The following is a 23,412-nucleotide window of genomic DNA, read 5'->3' on the forward strand; positions in this document are numbered from 1 at the left end:
ACCATACCCAACAATTTGTTTTTGTTTTGTTTTTTGTTTTTCGAGGTAGGGTTTCCCTCTAGCCCAAGCTGACCTGGAATTCACTATATAGTCTTAGGGTGGCCTCAAACTCATGGTAATCCTCCTACCTTTGCCTCTCAAGCACTGGGATTAAAGGTATGTGCCACCATGCCTGGCCTCCAATTTGTTTATACCCTACATTTTTTAAATTTTTTTGAAACATGGTATTGTCCTATACCCCAGGCTACTCTCAAATTCATAATCATCCTGACCCAACCTTGTAGGTGCTAAGATTACCACCATGCCCACATCAAATTACATGTTTTAAAAATATTTATTTATTTGCAAGCAGAGAGGGAGAGAGAGAAAGAGTTGATATGTCAGTGCCTCTTGCCACTACAAACAAACTCCAGCTACTGAAGGCCCTGGCACACCCATTCTCTCTCTATCTGCCTCATTCTCTCTCTCAAAGAAATAAAGAGAAAAATATAACACACACACACACAGAGAGAGAGAGAGAGACAGAGAGAGAGAGAGAAAACTTGGGAAGCAGAGGTAGAAGGATCACCGTGAGTTTGAGGCCAGCCTGGGACTACAGAGTAAGTGCCAGGTCAGCCTGGGCTAGAGTGAGACCCTACCTTGAAAAAACCAAACAAACATCAAACCCTCACTGAGATTCTAATTGTTACTTTCCTGTTCACAAAAGAAATCAAGTGATATTACTTTCATAATATAAAAACTTGTATTAGAGAAGTGTAATGTAAGAGGAAGACCAGGACATGTGCTGCCAAAGAGGATTGCCTGGCATTTCTATGCATGTGTCTGGAATGAGGTCTGTCTTCATATGTGCACGGCATCTGGTAGGACACACACCCTTTGAGAACCTGGCAAGTGCTTAACCCTTAAGGGAGGGGACAGTGTTGACCCAGAAGTCACTGAAAGGGGGTTTTCATGCAGTTACAAAGCTAGTAGCAGATATACCGCCTGGGAAATTAATAATGAATGGGGATCAAGAAGAGGCTATTTTCCCTGGAAGTTGGGTGAATGGGGAAGAATTCCCTGGTGAGAAAGCAGAACCAGGGTTGGGGAAAGGATTTCTCCTGCTGACTTATTTCTGAAAAACTTGTATTTCCCTGGAAGTTGAATTTTTCAAAATGAGTTGCCAAGACAGCAGTTTAGAATTAACCAATTGAGACTTGGGTTCTGGAGGGAAGGGACACCATTAAGTGATGGAAAATTTAAAAGGATAAAACTTGGATCTGGAAAGGCAGAAAAAGCCCATCATGGCACTCTTGCATATGTGTGACACCCCCAGAAGAATGCACAGCTCACCTTGTATTCATCCAGCCACACGTGCACCAGTCTCAGGTGGTTCCATATGCTGGCTTCCATGACTAAAGTGTCATCTGGGACATACTTCTTGCTGATACGTCCGACTCGAGAGCAAGGAATTATAAAGAGTTGGCCTCCACACATCCAGATCTAGGAAAAAAGAAATTAGCTGTTGGGTTTTTGTTGTTGTTGTTGTTGTTGTTGTTGTTGTTGTTGTTTTAGGTAGGGTCTCACTCTAGCCCACGCTGACCTGGAATTCACTATGAGTCCAAGGGTGGCTTTGAGCTCATGGCAATCCTCCTACCTCTACTTTCCAAGTGCTGGAATTAAAGGCGTGCGCTACCACGCCTGAGAGGTATTTTTGCTAGTAGTAGGCAGCAACTGGTCTCTAAAATACACACACACACACACACCACTAATATTTATTCATTTATTAGAGAGAGGAAGCAGGAGAATGGGTGTTGAAAACAAAATCCAGATGCATGTGCCCCTTTGTGCATCTGGCTTTACATGGGTACTGAGGAATGGAAACTGAGGTCTTCAGGCTTTGCAAACAAGCTTCTGTGACTGCTGAGTCATTTCCCCAGTCCCAAACGTCATCATTTCACTTACTCCTCACAATAGCTTTATGCTGTAGGTATTATGACGACTGACATGATGGCATCTTACATTAAGGAAGCTAACACATAAGTCAGTGTGATGGTTTGAATGTAAAATATCCTGCTTAGCTTCATGTGTTTGAATATGTAATCTGCAGCTGGTGGTGCTGGTTGGAAAGGTGTGGAGCCTTTAGGAAGTGGAGTCTTGCTGGAGGACGTGTGTCACTGGGGCAGGCCTTGGGGTGATGCAGCCTAGCCCCACTTGCTGCCCTGTGCTCCCTCATGCTGCTTCCTCTCTGCTGATGAGAGGATGTGACGCCTGCTGTCTGCTCATGCCATGGTTTCCTCACCATGATGAAATTACTCCTCAAAACTATAGGAAATAGGGTTGGAGAAGATGGTTAGCATTTAAGGCATTTACCCACAAAGCCAAAGGACCCAAGTCCAATTCCCCAGGACCCACATTAGCCAGATGCCCAACAGGGCACATGCATCTAGAGTTGGTTTGCAGTGGCTGGAGGCCCTGGTGTGCCCATTCTCTCACCCTCTCTTCCTCTTTCTCTGTCAAATGAATAAATTTAAAAAAAAATTAGGGAGACTTCTGGTTAAGATGGCGGCATAGGTACCACGCCAAAGCAGCCTGGGGCAGGAAAGACCAAAAAAAACTCAGCAAAATACACACTTTTACTAAAAAGTGAGGTGTATAGGGAATTAAAGTGGCAGCGGAGAAGTAGAAGAGATCCAGAGCATCCAGAGCCTGCACAGGCTGGCAAAAGCAGCTCCAGCAGCTCCACCAACCGCGGCAGCAGCGGCGCACCAGAAAACTACCAGGCTCAGCTCAAGCTGCAAGAAAAGCCAGGTGCAGGGAGCTTCCACTCACACTGGAGCTCTCCACAACTCAGGAAACATGAAGGGAGAGCGGCAGTGAGCAATGGAGGAGCAGATCACAAGGTAGAAGAACACGTGGAACAGCTAGAGAACCAGAGCAGCTGTGGCTCCCTCCCCTCCCCCACCGCCTGTGCCCAGCTCCAGCGAACAGAGCAGTGGTCCCGGGACCCAGCCACGACAACTTGAGCAGACAGCGGGACCCAAGCAGGAGCAGAGTCCGGCAGCAACATCAGTGGCTCTGGCACCGGTAACAGCAGCCCCAGCAGCAGCAGATACAGTAGCAGCAGCAGCAGCAGACCCAGCAGCAGCAGCTTCAGTGGCAGCAGTGGCAGTGGGCCCAGCAGCAGCAGCTTCAGCAGTAGCAGTGATAGAACCAGCAGCGGCAGCATTAGCAGCAGCAGTTCCAGCAGCGGGTGTGCTGATCTGCAGGGCCATAGTTGCCAGGTTTGGTTTACCCCGCAGGAAAAGCCAGTGCCCAGCTCCAGAAATCAGAACAGCAGCCCAACGACCCAGCCAGCAACTTGACTGAGACCAAAATCACCCAAGGTAACTGGGATTGCACCAGGGAAGGGTCTCACTTGGTCACAAGCTGACTTGGATCCCTCAACAGACCAGAAATCTTAATCTCTTTGTTGATAGAGGATCTAGTTGTTATAATAACTACTCTTGCATACATACTTGGGGCTGTTTTTGATTGAATAGGTACAGTGTTTAGTTAACTTTTAGAATCTATCTGTATTTTATTCCACTCAATACTTGAATACTCCCATAGCAGGGAAACTCAACCCCTAGGAGCACCTTTGTAGATACTCTGAGAGTCTTAAGAGCCACACCTAACACCTCAAGCTCCCACCCTGAAAATATATATCAAATCAATTGATACAGCTAAGAATACCCAGATAGCTAGAAAATCCAAGCATTAACTTAATCCAAGATGCAAAAATATATACATTATAACACAAGAAACACTAAAAAGCAAGACGATATAAATCCACCTAAAAGTATTAATGCATCAGAAATGACCTCCAGTGAGAACGAGTTAGAGGAAATGCCTGAAAAAGATTTCAAAAGAATGATTGTAAATATGTTCAAAGAGGTCAAAGAACATATCAAACGAATCAAAGAGGAAATCAAAGAAGACACAGGACACCAATTTAATGAAATAAAGAAGGCAATACAAGACATAAATAAGGAAATAGAAATAATAAAGAAAAACCAGTCAGAATTACTAGCAATGAAGAACACAGCTAATGAAATAAAAAACTGCAGAAAATCTCACCAGTAGAATGGATGAAGGAGAGGACAGAATATCTAAGCTAGAAGACCAGGTGGCAGATCTAATACAGTCCAACAAAGAGAAACACAAACTTATAGAAAAATATGAGTGGGAATTTCAAGATACTATGGACACTATGAAAAGATCAAACATCAGAATTCAGGGCATAGTAGAAGGAGAAGAATTTCACTCCAAAGGCATAGTAGGAGTCTTCAACAAAATCATAGAAGAAAATTTCCCCCAAATTGGGAAAGAGGTGCCAATACAGATATAGGAAGCCTTTAGAACCCCAGCCAGACAAAACCTGGAAAGAACCTCTCCTCGCCATATTATAATCAAACTTCCAAACACACAAATCAAAGAAAAAATATTGAAAGCAGTTAGAGAGAAAAATCAAGTTACCTACAAAAGCAAGCCCATCAGGATTACAGCAGATTATTCAACACAAAGTTTAAAAGCCAGAAGGGCTTAGAGTGATATATTCCAAGTTCTGAAAGATAACAACTGTCAATCAAGGTTACTTTATCCTGCAAAGCTATCCATTCAAATAGACGGAGAAATAAGGACATTCCATGACAAAAACAGGTTAAAGGAGTATTTGAAGACAAAACCAGCTCTACAGAAAATACTTAATAGAATCCTCAATGCTGAAGAAAAGGAAAAGCACACATATAAGGAACCTAGAAAAAAAACAAGCAATACTGAAACACTAGTTAACACAAGAGAGCACAGGTAGAACCAGAACCACAAATAAATTAAAAAAAAAAGGCAAACATAAATACACATCTTTCAATAATATCTCTTAATATCAACGGCCTAAATGCCCCAACGAAAAGACATAGGTTTGCAGAGTGGGTTAAAAAGTAGGACCCTACAATTTGTTGTCTCCAAGAAACTCACCTTTCTACAAAGGATAGACATTATCTTAGGGTGAAAGGTTGGAAGACGGTGTTTCAAGCAAATGGGCCTAGAAAACAAGCAGGGGTTGCTATCCTAATATCTGACAAGGTAGCCTTTAGTCCAACCTTAGTCAAGAAAGATAAGGTCACTTTATATTGATTAAGGGCACACTCCCATAGGAGGACATTACAATCCTAAACATATATGCACCTAACATGGGGGCTCCCAAACTCATCAAAAAAAAAGGAACAAAAACTATAGGAAATAAGTCCTTTCCCTCCATAAGCTGATTTTTGTCAGATGTTTTGTCTCAGCAATGAGAAAGTACCTGCTGCAGTGTACTAAGACCCAGTGGCACATATGTCTGCAATCCCAACATGTCTGTGGCAATGAGAGGTGGAAGCAGGACAATCCAGAAGCTCCAAGCCAGCGGGTCTGGCACGCATGCAGCAGTCTATGTAGGAGACCCTTCCTCCAGAAGGTGGCGGAAGGGGACAAACGCCCAATCTCCAGCATGCACTGTGGCACATGTACACCTGTCACAATTGTCATCCACATCCACACATGCACATAAGAACAAAACAGTGCTTGACACTACTATGAGAAGGGGTATTAAAAGAAAAATAGAGCATGGTGGTGCACAAACTTTTAATTTCAGCACTAGGAAGATAGAGGTAGGAAGATTGCTGTGAGTTCAAGCCAGCCACTGTCCCTTTAAGTACCAGCTTGTATGATGGCCCAGAAAGCCTGGACCTGGCTGGCTGGACTGTTGATGGGCAGTTCTTGGTCTGCCCAGAATGGAAAATCTCTCCCACCCAGACAAGGAAGTACTGCACTATGTTGCCACCAGTGTAACTTCCTGATGCATAGTAGCAAAGCGCCATCTCTGATCCTCGAAGACACATAAGTGTGAAGTTTGGCAAGGAAGGACATCTCAGGAATACCAGCAGAATTTTCTGGAAGGAAACAGAGCAACTGACCTGAGCAGTCAGTGGAAGTGGAACCAAGAACGTTGTTATCAGGCCCAAGAAGACATCTGGAAAAAATGTGATTACACTGGTCCACTGTGTCCAAGCTGCAGTGACCTCAAGTAGGTGGAGATCAGAAGCCATTCACCCCATGCCTGTTGACAGTTCCTGAGATGCTGCTACAAGGTACACACTTCTCCCAGGATGTGGGTTTATGAAATGAGAAGTGAAATTATATGTGCAGGTATGCAGATGCCCCTTTTCTCAGTGGCAGTGACAAGAGAGTGCTATAGTTACTTACTAATTTACATATTTGTTTATGAAATCAGAGACACAAACATATTTGTGAGATTATGCCACGAAGAATGGAGTGACGGGGGCTGGAGAGATGGCTCAATAATTAAGGTGCTTGCTTGCAAAGCCGAACAACCCAGTTTTCCAGTACCTACATAAAGCCAGATGCACAAAGTGGTGCATGCCTCTGGAGTTCATTTGCATTAGCTGGAGGCCCTGTTGCATCCATTCTTTCTGTCTATCTCTCTTATATATTTCTTCTTGCAAATAAATAAAAATATTTTTATAAAAGAATGAAGTGACTGGAAATATTGGACCAGAGAGAGCTGAAACATTAGAATAGGAAGCTAGCAATCACTTACTATCTGTGGGAGTGTAGAGCCATAAATGGAATAGACTTGCTTTTCAGGCATGTATCCTTCAAAACAGTGACTCTGCTCAACCAGTAAACTGTTATTAGAGGTGATAAACACCTACAGCCATGTAGCAGGATACAAAATAAACACACAGAAATCAATAGCCTTCTTATATGCTAACAACAAATACACAGAGGATGACATCAGAGAATCACTCCCATTCACAATTTCATTAAAAAAAATAAAGTACCTTGGAATAAACCTAACCAAGGAAGTGAAGGATCTCTACATTGAAAACAAACAAGAAATTGCAGAAGACACTAAGAAATGGAAAGATATCCCTTGTTCTTGGATTAGAAGAATCAATATTGTGAAAACTGCAATCTTACCAAAAGCAGTCTTTACATTTAATGTAATCCTCATCAAAATTCCAATGGCATTCTTCACGGAAATAGCAAAAACAATCCAAAAATTCATTTTGAAGCACAAAAAAACCTCAAATATCTAAAACAATTTTAAGCAACAAAAATATGGCTGGTGGGCCGGGCGTGGTGGCGCACGCCTTTAATCCCAGCACTCGGGAGGCAGAGGTAGGAGGATCGCCATGAGTTCAAGGCCACCCTGAGACTACAGAGTTAATTCCAGGTCAGCCTGGACCAGAGTGAGACCCTACTTCGAAAAACCAAAAAAAAAAAAATATGGCTGGTGGTATAACTGATTTTAACCTATACTACAGAGTCATACTAACAAAAACAGCATGATACTGAAACAAAAACAGACATGTAGATCAATGGAACAAAATAGAGGACCCAGATTGGGTAGCTATAGCCACCACATCTTTGACAAAAATGCCAAAATTACTCATTGGAGCAAAGACAGCCTCTTTAGCAAATGGTGCTGGGAAAACTGGATGCCATTGGAATTCTGATGGGGGTGGCATTAGATGTGTTGACTGGTTTTGATAAGATTGCCATGTGAAAGATGAAAATAGATCCTTATTTATCTCCCTGCATAAGAATTAAGTCCAAATAGATCAAAACCTTAATATCAGATCTAAAATTCTGAAACTGCAAGAGGAAACCCTTCAACATATTGGTCTTGGCAAAGACTTTCTGAATATAACCTCCAGCTGCTCAGGAAGTAAAACCATGAATCAACTTCTGGGACCTCATGAAATTACAAAGCTTTTGTATAGAAAAGGACACTGTTAATAGAACAAAGAGGCAACGTACAGAATGGGGAAAAATTCTTTGCCAGCTATACATCTGACAGAGGATTAATATCTAGGATGTACAAAAAAATTCAAAAAAACTAAATAAAAAGAAATCAAACAACTCAATTAAAAAATGGGCTATGAGCCGGGTGTGGTGGCGCACGCCTTTAATCCCAGCACTCGGGAGGCTGAGGTAGGAGGATCGCCATGAGTTCGAGGCCACCCTGAGACTACATAGTGATTTCCAGGTCAGCCTGGACTAGAGCGAAACTCTACCTCGTAAAACCAAACAAAAAAAAGGGGGGGGGCCTATGGAACTAAATAGAGAGTTCTCAAAAGAAGAAATACAGATGGCATATAAACATCTTTAAAAATGTTCTACATACCTAGCCATCAGGGAAATGCAGATTAAAACTACATTGAGATTCCATCTCACTCAGATTGGCTACCATCATGAAAACAAATGATCATAAATGCTGGTGAGGATGAGGACAAAGAGGAACCCTTCTACACTGTTGGTGGGAATGCAATCTGGTCCTGCCATTGTGGAAATCAGTGTGGAGGTTCCTAAGACAGCTAAAAATAGATTTACTGTATATCCAGCTATGCCACTCCTAGGCATTTATCCTAAGGACTCGTGACACTACCTTAGAGATGCTTGCTCAACCATGTTCACAATAGCTAGGAAATGGAACCAGCCTAGATATCCCTCAACTGATAAGTGGATAATGAAGATGTGGTACATTTACACAGTAAAGTTCTACTCAGTGGTAAGGAAAAATGAAATTATGAAATTTGCAGGAAAATGGATGGATCTGGAAAGGACTATACTTAATGAGGTAACCCAAGCCCAGAAAGCCAAATGTCAGATGTTCTCTCTCATATGTGAATCCTAACTACAGATGACTGGACTTCTGTGTGAGTAGGAAGAAAACTCAGTAGCAGGGCTGGGGAATGGCTTAGCAGTTAAGGTGTTTGCCTACAAAGCCAAAGAACCCAGGTTCGATACCCCAGGACCCACGTTAGCCAAATGCACAAGGGGGCACATGTGTCTGGAGTTTGTTTGCAGTGGCTGAAGGCCCTGGCACACCCATTCTCTCTCTCTCTCTCCTTCTCCCTCCCTTTCTCCATCAAATATATAAATAAAAAACACAAAAAATAATAAATTAAAATTTAAAAACTCAGTAGCAGAGGTCAGTAAGCTAGAAAGGGGATATAAAGGGAATAGAAAGGGAGAGAGGGGGGACTCAATAGGATGATATTGTGAGCAGAAGAACAGATTAATAGAAAGACCTAAGTGAGGTCAAGGGAAGAGAATGAATAAGAAAAGATGGAGGGCTAATCAAAATCTAAGAGGTTATAAATAAGTCACATGGAAACCTACTTTTTTGGACAATAGATCACTCAGAAGCCATAGATTGTTATTAGAAAATTTTCAGTGCCAGGGATGGGATACCTTCCAGTGAATTGTTGACCAGGGAGGTCACTGATACCCCCAAAACATTACAGTCCATTGCCACAGCTCTTGGTTTCCCACCAGGAATAGATGGTAAGACCCTATTGCTGAAGACTCCTCATATTTGGGCTGCAAGGTCACTGAAAAACCTTGCTGGAGCTGAGCTGAAAGCCTCCTGCATGTAGACCAGCTGACAGAAAAGCTATGCTGCATGCAGTTCAATGGGAGAGAGAGAAATCACCACTGGAGATACTCAGCAGTTGGCACTGTAAGCCTTAAATTTGGCTAGCCAGGCCAAATGAGCCAACGGATGCAATAGTAGCACGTCTGTTATTGTGGTAACCAACCACCCTCTAATTGGACTGGAGGTCCACTCCACGGGAGGGAATGCATGCCTGATACTGAAAACCTACATCAGGGGTAGTCATGAGCCCAGAAGTATAACGTCTGCTGCTGTCTGGATAAATGTATATATTGTGCCCACCAAACTGCTCAGTAAGCATTTCTCTTAATGTTCATACCCATATATTAATGCTACTCTCACTTTTGGCTAGAGAACCTTCTCTTTTCAGATGGCAGTGACCTTGGGATGATTCAGAAGGCACCATAGTGCTGAAAGGAAGTGACAGAGGAGTGCTCAGCACTGAAATATCTCTATCCCATCTTCCAAGGCTCGGGGTCCATTGTGGAAGAGGTGGCAGAAAGGATGTAAGAGTCAAAGGAAGGGTAGGACTCCTTACAATGTGCTCCTCCAGACACAAAATGGCCTGGATATCCATGACCTCACAGTGCCTGACACTACCTACAAAAGACCATCATAACAGGAAGAAAAGATCATGACATCAAAATAAAAGAAAGACTGATTGAGAGGGGCCGGGCATGTGATGGAGAGTGGAGTTTCAAAGGGGAAAGTGGGGGAGGGGAGGGAATTACCATGGGTTATTGTCGACAATTATGGAAGTTGCCAATAAAAAAATAAATTGAGGGACTGGAGAGATGGCTTAGCGGTTAAGCGCTTGCCTATGAAGCCTAAGGGCCCTGGTTTCAAGGCTCGATTCCCCAGGACCCACGTTAGTCAGATGCACAAGCGGGCGCACGTGTGTGGAGTTTGTTTGCAGTGGCTGGAGGCACTGGCTCACCCAGTCTCTCTCTCTCTGACTCTTTGTCTGTCTGTCACTCTCAAATAAATAAATATAAATAAATAAATTAATTTAATTTAAAAAATAAATTAAGACAAAAAGTGACTCTGTCTCAGGACACCAGATGAGCTTACTAAATTAGGTCCTGAGAAGGGGAAAATTCCTCAGGTAATATTCTCAGAGAACAATGTAATAAAATGAACAATCAACCAAAGATAGTAAAATGTGTTACAGGCCTGGGTGTAATAATGTGCTACTTGGATTGGAAGGGAATGCATGAGTGAAGGAACAAAGAAAGCAACAGGCATACAAGACACTGCCAGAGGGACATGGAGGAAAAGACTTTACCTAAGGTGTTCCCATGTGCATAGAAGGTATCTGAAGCATTATGAGAGAAGTCTGTTCTGAAAATAACTTTTAAAATGAATAGAATAGCCAGCAGAAAGAAGGGAGAGAAGGTAAAATCCAAAACAGGAAAAAATAATGTAACTACCAAAACAATCAAAAGAGAATCCAAGAGCCGGGCATGGTGGCACATGCCTTTAATCCTAGCATTTGGGAGGCAGAGGTTGGAGGATCGTCATCAGTTCGAGGCCAGCCTGAGATTATACAGTGAGCTCCAGGTCAGCCTGAGCTAGAGTGAGACCCTACTTTGAAAAAAAAAAAAAATGGCTGAAGAGATGGCTTAGTGGTTAAGGTGCATGCCTGTGAAGCCTATGGACCCAGGTTCGATTCTCCAGGTCCCATATAAGCCAGATGCACATGGTGGTGCATGCGTCTGGAGTTTGTTTGCAATTGCTAGAGGTCCTGGCGTGCCTATTCTCACTCTCTCTTTCTCTCTCACCACCCCCCATTTCAAATAAATAAAATAGATCTTAAAAAAGAGAGAGAAAGAGAATCCAAGGATAGCATGCAAGTAGCTTCTCACTTTACTGTGTAAGGCACTAAAGGTAATGGAATGTGCTGTCCTGTTAAATAGCTCAGGGTTTGCAAAGCATTTCTTATATTTGTTACATACCCTGCACATTGCAACCAGAATCATCATGAGTGTTCATGGAGGAAAATTGGGCACAGTTGCATGAAAAGCCAGGTTTCACATTTGCACTTGCCTAGCATGCACAAGGCCCTGGGTTCCCTCCTCAGTACAAAAAGAAAGGAAGGAAGGAAGGAAGGAAGGAATTAGCAAAACAGGGCTGGAGCAATAGTTCAGAGGTTAAGGGCACTTGCTTGCAAAGCCTCACAGCCAGGGCTCTATTTCCCAATACCCACATAAAGCCAGATGCACAAAGTGATGCAAGTCTGTATTTTGTTTACAGTGGCAAGAAGACCCTGGTGCACTCATATTTTATTTCTCAAAAATAAAAATAATTAATTTTTTTTAAAAATAAAAAAATAGAAACAAAACACATTTCACTCTATGTAAAAATGTAACGATTCAATGAAGCAACAAAGTCTGACTTACTCTTAGTGACAGTTCCACATTTTCTCCTCCCCAAATAGCCATGCCCTTGTCATACTGCCCAAGTGCATTAAAATAATGCCTGTGTATAGCAAAAACTCCTCCTGACATTGCAGGCGACCTGGAAAGAAGACATAAATATTAAATTAATCCCACAGAGACAGTTATCACTAATTTTCCTGAAAAGCTTATGGAATGCTGTTTTAACTTACAAAAAATAGAAACTATATCAATAATAAATAACAAAATATCTTAATACATTTAAGTATGAAAAATTACTAAATTAAAGCTGCAACTACCTAAAAGTACATAATACATTCTATGTGCAATATCTTGACTCATATATAAAATGCGCAATGTTAAATCAGAGAAATCAGCATGACTCATCACCTTAAATGTTCATTTCTTTTGTGGTGTGAGACAGTCAAGCGCTCTTCTAGCTCATTACATTACTATTGACTGTTGTCACCTTACTACATGAGAAAACTCCAGAACTTATCCTCTTAACGCTAACTTGACACTGACTGATCTGAAGCCTCTGGTGACAACCATTGCACTCTGAGGTGTCCTCTCTGAAGTGCCCACCCTTAGTGAGTGAAGTCTTGGGTACTTTTTCTGTTTCTGGTTCATTTCACTTAGCATAATGTCCTCTAGATTCATCCATGCTGTTGACAGTGACAGGATTTCATCCTTTTATGGCTATTATCTCATTTTCTTTCTCCATTTACCCCTTGACGGACTATTGTTAGTACTACAATCAGCATGAGAATGCAGAAGTCTTTTAGACCTATTGATTTCATTGCTTTTAGGTATAATAACAGCCTGTTGTGGGATTGCTGGGCCATCGAGTTACTCTATTTTTACTTTTGTGAGGAATCTCCATACTGTTTTCCATAATTTACAGGGCTTTCTCTTCTCCATAGTACTTTCTTGCTTTTGTGTTTTCACCTCAGCTGCCCTTGAAATGGGCTAATTCTTCACTTGGATATGCGTTGTCTCAGAACACCTTCTGGGACTCACTGACCCTTTATATGTCTTCCTTAAAAAAACATCTCTTCAGGTGTTTTACACATTCTTTTTAAAACTATTTTATTTAGAGGCTTGAGAGGTTGCTTAGTGGTTAGGGCACTTTCCTACAAAGCCTAAGAACTTCTTTTCAAATCTCCAGATCCCATGTAGCCAGACTCACAGTGACACAAGATGCAATGCCACACATGTACAGAAGGGGGCGCATGTGTTTGGCGTTTGCTTACAGTGACTAAAGGTCCTGGCATGTCCATTCTCTCTGTCTTGTTATGCATACTCCACTTTGTGCATCTGGCTTTATGTGAGTTCTAGGGAAATGAACCCGGGTCGTTAGGCTTTGCAGGCAAGTGTCTTAACTTCAGAGCCATTACTCCAGCCATAGTTGTATTTTTTTCCTTGCCATTTTGTTTGCACTCCCTGTGCATTCCATACATCAGCCCCTCATCACATACATATTCTGTGGGCTGTCTCCTCTGCTGTGTGGAAACATATGGCATAGTCCTCTTTCTCCATTTTTGCATCCATTACTTTGCTTTGAGGGAGGGTTTTGGTCAAAATATCTTTGAGCAGTTTAATATTGAAAGCATTTTCCTTGTTTTGTACTAGTGGTTTCATAGTTTGGGGTTTTACAGGGAGGTTTAATTCATTTTGAGTTGATGTTTCTGTGTGGTAGGAGGTTTTATTGTTCCATGTATGGATGTCCAGTTTTCTTTTCTAGCACCAGTTTTCGAAAAGAACATTCTTTTCTCCAGTGTGTCTTTTAAAATATATATTTTATTTGTTTATTTATTTATTTATTTTTAATTTTAATTTTATTTATTTACTTGAGAGAAAGAGAGAGACAGACAGACAGAAATAGGCAGGTAGAGAGAGAGAGAATGGGTGCAACCAGGGCTTCCAGCCACTGCAAACAAACTCCAGATGTGTGCACCCCCTTGTGCATCTGGCTTATGTGGGTCCTGGGGAGTTGAACCTGGCTCCTTTGGCTTTACAGGCAAGCACCTTAACTGCTAAATCATCTCTCCAGCCCCTATTTGTTTATTTATTTGAGAGAGGGAGAGAGAACGGGTACACCAGGGCCTCTGTCCACTTAAAACAAACTCCAGATGCATGTGCCACCTTGTGCATCTGGCTTATGTAGGTATTGTAGAATGGAACCTGGGTCCTTAGGCTGCATAGGCAAGCACCTTAACAGCTAACCCATCTCTCCAGCCCCTCCAGAGGTACTTTTATCACCATTGTTGAAATCCACTGGCTATAAACCTATGTATGTCTTTTATTTTTTTTAACCAATTTCTTCCAGTGACATGTCAAATATTTGCAATATGGCTCACTGATCACACTCTGTGTCTGAATTTCCTCAGCATGAAGGTTGATTCTAGTATGCCAAGTTGCTCTCTACAGCACAATTGAGAGAATGTGTCCTTGGCCAACCATCACAATGCCAGAGCCTTTGGGTAATCCCTTCATGGGCAACCATCCTCCACACCCCCAACCACTGATGCTTTTTTCATCCTTTAGTTCTGCCTTTTCCAGAATCACATCAACAGAAGCACACAGGTAGCCTTTGGAATCTGGCTTCAAGGAGCAAAATGCATTCAAGTATGTGAAACACAGGTTCTTTATTTATTTATTTATTTATTTATTTATTTATTTATTTATTTATTTATTTATTTATTTTGAGAAAGAACCGGCCCCCAGGGTCTCCAGACACCTGCACCTAGTGTGCATATGCGCCTTCGCACTTGTGTCGCCTCTGTGCGTCTGGTGTATGTGGGATCTGGAAAGAGATCGAACATGGGCCCTTAGGCTTTACAGGAAAGCACCTTGATCCTAAGCTGTGTCTCCAGCCCTCAGTCTTCTTGTTGCCAGGTGCTTCGCCATACACTTGTCCCAGTCCTCTCTGCTGCCACAGGTGGGTGGTTTGTTTGTTTTGTGAGGTAGTGTCATCCAGTCCAGGCTGACCTTGAATGCACAGCAATTCTCCTACCTTTGCCTCCCAAGTGCTGGGATTAAAGACATGTGCCACCACGCCTGGCTAACTTGGTTTTTTATCTATCTACTGTGACTAATACTTATCTACTACACAGTTTCTACTCTAAGACAAAAGTTTAAAAAAAGAACTTTTAATAATGGTCTTTGATGTTTTTGCTTTTTCTTAACATAATTTCTTACTAAATTAAATGTAACTCTACTTGATAATGTTTTATTTCAGTTCTTCATCATTTGAATTATGGGCTCTTCTGCTCCCTAGCCATTTTAGTTAAATGTCACACACAGGAGGAAGTATTGACGTGTACCATAATTCAAACTGCTGTTGTCCCAGAATCATCATTGCGCTTTTGAAAGTCCTGAAGAATGCGTTCAGCTCTGTAAGAAGTTTAGGAAGAGCCTAGGAGTTTTCAGTTCATTTTGAAGGCTGAAACTGTCCTGCTTCAAACTTTCCCTTGAATTTTAAATAGTCTCTTCTTTTATCGAAGTGTTTTATCCACTGCTGGGGACAGCTCGCCGCGAACGAGCTCCGAGGCTGCCCGCGTGCTGGTCCGGACGCCGCCAGTACGGGGCGCGGGCGCCTCTCCTTCGGACGGGCCGCCGGTCACCTGCCACACTGGCCTTGCATTGGGCCTGCCGGGCCACCGTTCCCCCTCCTCTTCTTTATATCTTTTTATTTTTAACAAATGCTTTATAGTTTTCAGTATACAGGTATTTTGCCACTTTGGGTAAGTGTAGACATATGGATGCATACATGTATATAGAAGCTACTATTGAGCCCGGAGTGGTGGCGCACGCCTTTAATCCTGGCACTCGGGAGGCAGAGGTAGGAGGATGGCCATGAGTTCGAGGCCACCCTGAGACTACAGACTGAATTCCAGGTCAGCCTAGGCTAGAGTGAAACCCTACCTTGAAAAACAAGAACAAAAAACAAAAGAAGCTACTGTAAGTAGGTTTCTCTCACACACACTCATTCTCTCTCACCAGGGTTTCATTCATGTAATCCAGGCTGGCTTCAAACTCACTATGTAGCCAGGAATGACCTTGAACTTTTTTTTTTTTTTTTTTTTTGGTGTTTCGAGGTAGGGTTTCATTCTAGTCCAGGCTGACCTGGAATTCACTATGGAGTCTCAGGGTGGCCTTGAACTCACGGCATTCCTCTTACCTCTGCCTCCTGAGTGCTGGAATTAAAGGCGTGTGCTACCACGCCCGGCTTGACCTTGAACTTCTGATCCTCCTGCCTTCACCTCCTGAGTTCCGAGGTTATAAGCATGGATCACCATGCTGGATTTATGTGGCTCTGGGGGTTGAACCCAGGGCTCTGTGCATGCACTCGACCAACAGAACTACATCCAAGCCCAATGCAAAAACAATATACTGTAAATATTATTTTTCTGAGAAGTAAAAAGATGCTTGGAATGTATGCTTCCCATGAGAATGACAACTGAACTTGGATAGTAGATGTTCGAACTTTCCCTTTCTAAGAACATTGGGTGAGTAGTAATATTTGCTTCTGGGAAAACCACAATGCCATAGGACATTCGTTTCCTTCCTTCCTTTTTTTCTTTCTTTTTAAATATTTTATTCATTTATTTCAGACAGAGAGAGGAGAGAGAGAGAATGGGCATGCCAGGGCATCCAGTTACTGCCAACGAACTCCAGATTCATGTTCCATGTGCATCTGGCTTACGTGGGTCCTGGAGAATTGAGCCGGGGTCCTTTGGCTTTGCAGGCAAGTGCCTTAACCACTAAGCAATCTCTCCAGCCCTCTTTTTTTTTTTTTTTTTTTTTGTCTATCAATACTAGGAGCCAGTGACACCAACCGAAGTATTTTTAAAATAATTCCAAGTTCACTTGCTTGCTTAAGCAGTGTTTCTGGGGCATCTGTGGTGAGTGAAGGATGAACTAGTACGTTAACAGTCTAAGAAAGATCCCAGGGCTGGAGAGATGGCTTAGTGGTTAAGCGCTTGCCTGTGAAGCCTAAGGACCCCGGTTCAAGGCTCAGTTCCCCAGGTCCCACGTTAGCCAGATGCACAAGGGGGCACACGCATCTGGAGTTCGTTTGCAGTGGCTGGAAGCCCTGGCGCGCCCATTCTCTCTCTCTCCCTCTATCTGTCTTTCTCCCTGTGTCTGTCGCTCTCAAATAAATAAATAAAATATGAACAAAAAATATTAAAAAAAAAAAAAGATCCCAGCTCGTGTGCTGGCAGGGTAGAGAGGCAGGAATAGCAGTTAGATGTTGTCACAGAGAAAAACGTTGAGGGGGGTATGACCCTGCAGGCGTTATAACAGTGAAGGTGTAAGATGTGGTTAAATTGCTGGTTTAGCATGAAGCTAAACAGATTTGTTCATGAATGGGATAAGGAGCATTGGGGGGGATCCAGGCCACCCCGGGGGTGTGCCCACAGCAAGTAAAGCTGCTGCCCGCCTTGCTAGGAGCTCTGTGGCTGCTTCGGGCATGGCAGGAGGGTTAAGCTTTGGACTGAGTTGAGGCGATGGAGTAGAGGTGCCAAGCTGGCAACTGGGTATGTTTGGACACATGAGCCCAGAGGTTGGAGAGGTTGCCGCTGGAGACGTAAATCGGGCAGGTATTGGTGTCGGTGGATATGAGTAATGGCAGTAGAGAAGAGGGCCGGCAGCCAGGCCCTGCGCACTTCAACATGAGGCACATCGAGAAAAGGGGGTGGAGAAGCCAGGCGTGGTGGCGCACGCCTTTAACCCCAGCACTCAGGAGGCAGAGGTAGGAGGAGTGCCATGAGTCTGAGGCCACCCTGAGAATACAGAGTGAATTCCAGGTCTGCCTAGACCAGCGTGAGACCCTACCTTGAAATCCCCCCAAAAAAGAGGGGCCCTGCAGTGAGGTAGGAGGGGTGTCAGGGGACCCATCTGTCCTAGAGGCCAAGCAGAGGGTGTGTGCAACAGGAAGGAAGTGGCCAGGAACATCTGGCATGCCAACAGGTCAGCTGAGCAAAGACTGAGAACCGGACATGGGGTTGAACCCCATGAAGGTCACACGGTCATGAGATTTTGTCATTGAGGGGACAAATCCTGATTGCAGTGAGGTGAAGACACATAGTCAAAAGTTGCAGAGGATTGATAGAGTGTCTGTGGTACAAACTAGCGCGAGGAGGCCGTGAGCTGCGTATTGCATCCTCTTCAGGCTCTGCATGCATGTGTGGTTTGCGTGCTGTGTGTGAGTGTGGCACGGTGGCACACCCATGCCACGGTACACATGTGGAGGAGGCAAGTTCAGGTGTCGGCCCTTGCCTTCGCCCTGTTTGAGGCAGGGGCTCAATCACTGCTGCCCAGGTTGGGCTGGCTGGTCTGTGAGCTCCTGGGACCTCTCCTGGAGGTGCCCTGGGGTTACAAGTGCACACTACCATACCTGGCTTTGCGCGGCTCTGAAAAGCCCAGTCTAAGTTGTCACGCTTGCACAACAAGTGCTTTTACTCACGGGCCCGTGTCCCCAGGCCCCATTATTGTGTTGTTTAATTGGGAGAAGTGACAGCATGAGTGTATTCTGGTTGGACTGGTTCTGACTAGTGTGCTGGGCACCATGTGCCCTGACTGGCAGCCAGATATATCAAAAGCCTGTGAGTGTGGGTGACCCAGAAAGCCTAGCAGGCAGTGCCCACTCCCCACGGCAGGCTGCATTCTGCTGATGGTAGCCGCTACCTGCCCGCCCTTCACCGGACTGGGCGCAGTCAAGGCAGGGGTTCCACGGTCTGTCCGCAGTACAGTTGGAACGGTGGGGAGAGGAGCGAGCCGCCAGATCGTCGGCTGTGCTGTGCGTTCCAGACAGAGACAGTGGGCGCTGACCCATGGGTACCACTAGAGAACGTCCTGCGGAGTCATTGCTCAGTATTGGTTTCCTGAGGCTGGGCTGACTCTGTGGAGAGTGGGGTGACATTTGCAGAGTGTTCATTCTTAGATAGTCATGCTCCAGGGCTATGTGATGATCCGCAGGATTCTTGCACAAACTACAAGATGATTTCACACTTTTCCCTTCCATTTCATGGGTTGTGGCGGTAGTTCAGCTAGATGTCCTCCAGAAGATTCGGGAGTTTTATTAAAGCTTCTTGGATTCCTAGCTGCCTGGCTGGAAGAGGTGTCACTGTGGGTGGATCCCAGGGTCCAGCCCTACTGTGTGTTTTGGGGCAGATCTGGCATTTCCAGCCCAAAGTGTGCAGAGTGCCTAAGCTCCGCCTGGGGTTTTTGGAATGTGCTTGCTTGTGATGCTGGTAGTGGTGATTCTGTGTGTATGGACCTGTGAGAGGGGTCCACAGCCTCTTTCACCATGATGGGACTTCCCCCAGATCTGTAAGCTTCAAGTAAACCTTTCCTCCTATAAACTGTCTGGCTGGGAAGTTCACGCCAGCACTGTGAAGCTGACGGCTGCTACCACTACCACATGTGCACACACACGCACACATGCACACATGCACACGCTCCCACCACAGATACATATACATGCCAAATTGGGGGAGAAACAAAACGTTGACCATCACCAAGACCCCAAAGCAGAAGACTCACCGGATGGGCGTGCTTCCTCCTTCGGGGCCGTCCAGCTCATACAAGTAAACAGGGTCCCATTTAAATTTCAGGTCCCAGTCAAAAGCTCCCCGTGCAATAGGAGCCTCCTTGTACTCCAAGGTCATGTTGTCAATGATGTCAATTATGGGGGTCACCACCATTCTGTGGTCCTTGCTGATGGCATATAGTAAGGGCTGCAGCCAGACGTTATTCACCTCGCAGTGGCTGTCCAGGAACACTAGAATGTCCCCTAGGGAGGTAACAACAGACCAGTGTCATTCCATCTGGAGGAAACTCTCTCAACCCAAGTCTAAGTTGGATGTCCTGAATATTGGGTATTTCCTACATATTTATCTCTTCAGTTGCGCTGGGGAAAATAAGAAATACATACTTGTGGGGGGGGGGAGGCTGAGGAGATGTCTCAGTGGTTAGAAGTGCTTGCTTGCCAGCTGGTCAACCTGAGTGGATCCTTAATGCCCACATAAAGCCATTCACAAAAATGGTGCACATGTCTATAATTCCAACACACCCACCACAGTAGAAGGTGGAGACAGGAGCATCTGGAAGCTCACACATTGCAAGAGCAAGAGAGACCCTGTCTCACAAGTAAATAAATGAATAAAAAGGTAGACAGCCCTGAGGTTGTCCTCTGACCTCCACAGAATCCCATAATACACACACACATTTACATGCACACAGACAATTAATACAAACAGAAAATTTAGAAACAGAAAATTTAGTAGTTCAGGCTGGCCTCAAATTACCTGTGTTGCCTTGGATGACCTTGAACTTCTGATCCTCCTGCCTTCACCTCCCAAATGTTAGGCTAACAGGCCAGCACCACCACGCCTCATTTATGCAGCGCTAGAGACTCGACTGAGGACTTCACGTGTGCATGCTAGATAAGCACTTTACCAACCTCAGCCGAGAAACACATATTTTACCATGTCCAAACAAGTGAGACCCCTTGTGCCATGGATGTTCAGAGGAACCTGGTGAGCTATGGGTTAAAGGATGGAGTGAGGGAAAACCCTAGTGGAGCAGGCAGAACTGAATGGAGCGTGCATTTGTGAGAAATCCTAGCTCGGGCTGAAGAGATGGCTTAGCAGTTAAGGCATTTGCCTGCAAAGCCAAAGGACCTCGGTTTGATTCCCCAGGACCCTCGTAAGCCAGATGCACAAGGGGGTGCCCACGTCTGGAGTTCATTTGCAGTGGCTGGAGGCCCAGGCACGTCCATCCTCTCTCTAATAAATAAGGAAAAATTTAAAAAAAAAATCCTTCTAGCTCAGCCTGCAGTGAAGAGCTTTATGTAGCATTCACTGTCCTGAGAGGATGCTTTCTCATGGGCTAGGTTTAAAGCTTGGGTGCGTAATTGTGCTCTGAGTTCAAGCATTAAGAATAGTCTGTTCTGCTTAGAGGACATGACAGTGATCTGCCCAGCCTAAGTGAGGCATGCGTGCTGTCAATGCATGGTATGTGGGTTCACACCAGAAAGTTCAAGTGTTTATTTTCCCAAACTTTCTTCCACTGTGGGCCACCCCTTTTCCCTTTCCACAGGTCTATCATTTTGGTGTAAATTTCCAGTTTATTTTTGCATGCAACTCTATGAGAGTCCCGCTCTAAGTGCAGCCCCCCTCCCTAGCAGACCCTGATCCCCCCCCTCCCCAGTGTTAGAGACAAGAAGGTGTTCTGCCCCCAAGTGCATAGAGTCAGAGGGGGGGTCGGCTGCCAGGATCAGCCCCTGAGCCCTGGGGGAGGAGGAGGCTGCTGGCTCCCAGTCCTGCTCTGTTGTCTCTTTGTTTGCCATGAGACTCAATCACCCAGACTGTCTCCTAAGTGACCTCGAACAAGCTTTTCTCATTGTAATCTTATTTTTTTTTAAAAATGTATTTTATTTACTCATTTGAGAGAAAGAGGGAGAGAAGGAGAGAGAGAATGGGTGTGTCAGGGCCTCCAGCCACTGCAAACGAACTCCAGACACATGCACCTCCTTGTGCATCTGGCTTCTGTGGGTCCTGGATAATCGAACCAGGAGCCTTTGGCTTTGCAGGCAAAGGCCTTAACCGCTAAGCCATCTCTCCAGCTCCTCACTGCAATCCCATTTGAATGCTACATTCACCCTATAGGCATTCCTAGCTGCTATTTTAAATTATTCATTATTATTACCATTATTATGATTATTATTATCATTATTTTGAGACAGGGTCTTGCTGTGTTGCTCAGGCTGGCTTGGAAGTCATGATCCACCTGCCTGTACCTCTTGAGTGGTGGGATTATAGCTGTGTGCCACCACACTCTGCTGCCACCTGCCAATGTGAACCATGCAACATGGAAACAAATAAACATGACTGGCATGTGTCCACCTCACACACAATGACAGCTCTCTGGTACAAATACGCATGACTCCCTAAGGCTGCTGCACCTTGTTTCCTTTGGAGGCCCTCCCCTCCCATCCTCCCCCCGTTCTCCTGACTTGCTGTGAACTTCTCTACTCTTTCCGGCCCAGTGCTTGCTGGCTTTGCACTAGCCAAGGGAGAGCTGTCCATTCATTGTGAGTGGTCCCACAGCACTATATTTCCTGGTCACCCGGCACTACTTCCAAGTTTCCAAGTTGTAGCATCTCTCTTACAATGCAAAAACAGACAGTCCTGTCCTTTAGATTTTGTCATCTGAGTACAGCATTTTTTTCATCTCTTCTCCACTTTGCATCCCCCACCCCACCCCCAGTTCTCCTGAGTGAGTTATCTGCAAACATTCCACCATTTTCTTTTTAAAGATTTTTTAATATTTATTTATTTAAAGAGAGAGAGACAGAGAGAGAGAATGGGCACGTTAAGGCCTCTAGCTACTGCAAACAAACTCCAGGCACATGCACCACCATGTGCATCTGGCTTACGTGGGTTTCACAGACATGCACCTTAACCGCTAAGCCATCTCTCCAGCCCATTCCAGCTATTCTCCTTCCTCCTGTGGCCACAGGACACACCCCATCCCAATACTCCACAGCAGCTGCTGAGCTCTGTGGCAACTTCAGTAACTGCAGAAGCAGCCTGACCAATGCAGACAAAGGGGACAGATGGACATGTGGAGAAAAAGAAATTGGGGTAAGGAGGGCGGTGAGGCACAGGGATTTTGTACACTCGTGCTCCATTATCTGAGGCTTCAGTGTCCATGGTTTATGTTCCATGGGGTTAACTGAAGTCTGAAAATAGTAACCAGGAAGTTACAAACATAAACAAGTTCTAAACCACATGTTGCTAAGCCATGCAGGGACTTCCCACGGTCCCACTCTGCCCCCACAGCCCGCGGGTCATCCTCTGTCCAGTGTACCCATCCTGTGATTGCCATCTGCCCTCTAGTCACTTAGGTTTCAGAGGGACTGTCATGGGATTGCAGTGTTTGTGTTCAGGCAGCCCTGACTTTCCTTACTGGCCGCCAAGCCCAAGGGCAGTGATACCGCACAGCCTCCATGACAAATGTAAGCCCCCAAAGGACAGCCGAGCTATGGTACCACATGTCACTGCTGCTGGTTATACAGGAAAGTGTACGGTGCCACCTGTGGCTTCCTACGTGGAGGGGCAGGTATCTTCTGTGGGAAAATTTTCAGCTAAAAGCAAAATACCAGGGGCTGGAGAGGTTGCTTAGCAGTTACAGTGTTTGCCTGCAAAGCCAAAGGACCTGGATTCTATTCTCCAGGACCCACGTAAGCCAGATGCACAAGGTGGCACACGCATCTGGAGTTTGTTTGCAGTTGCTGGAGGCCCTGGCATGCCCATTATCTCTCTCTGCCTCTTTCTCTCTCATAAATAAATAAATTAATAAATAAATAAAATATATTAGGAAGGAAGGAAGGAAGGAAGGAAGGAAGGAAGGAAGGAAGGAAGGAAGGAAGGAAGGAAGGAAGGAAGGAAATACCAGACAACCTAGTCTGACTCTGGTAAAGCAAAGTGCCAGAAAACAGAATAGAAAAAGCTAATTCTA

The 23,412-nt window shown here is 44.6% G+C and overlaps 1 protein-coding gene across 1 annotated transcript in view; it reads right to left on the minus strand.

Annotated features, from left to right (window-relative positions):
* The window catches only part of Galntl5 (polypeptide N-acetylgalactosaminyltransferase like 5), a 98,508-nt gene that overhangs the window by 2,219 nt on the left and 72,877 nt on the right, over positions 1-23,412 (minus strand). The window contains exons 5-7 of the mRNA XM_045160093.1: positions 19,432-19,681; positions 11,884-12,001; positions 1,333-1,482 (exon numbers count right to left, since the gene is read on the minus strand). Coding sequence (XP_045016028.1) covers positions 1,333-1,482; positions 11,884-12,001; positions 19,432-19,681 — 518 coding nt within the window. The remainder of the gene's footprint in view (positions 1-1,332; positions 1,483-11,883; positions 12,002-19,431; positions 19,682-23,412) is intronic.

The sequence above is a fragment of the Jaculus jaculus genome, chromosome 10, assembly GCF_020740685.1.
Source record: "Jaculus jaculus isolate mJacJac1 chromosome 10, mJacJac1.mat.Y.cur, whole genome shotgun sequence".
Taxonomy (NCBI): domain Eukaryota; kingdom Metazoa; phylum Chordata; class Mammalia; order Rodentia; family Dipodidae; genus Jaculus; species Jaculus jaculus.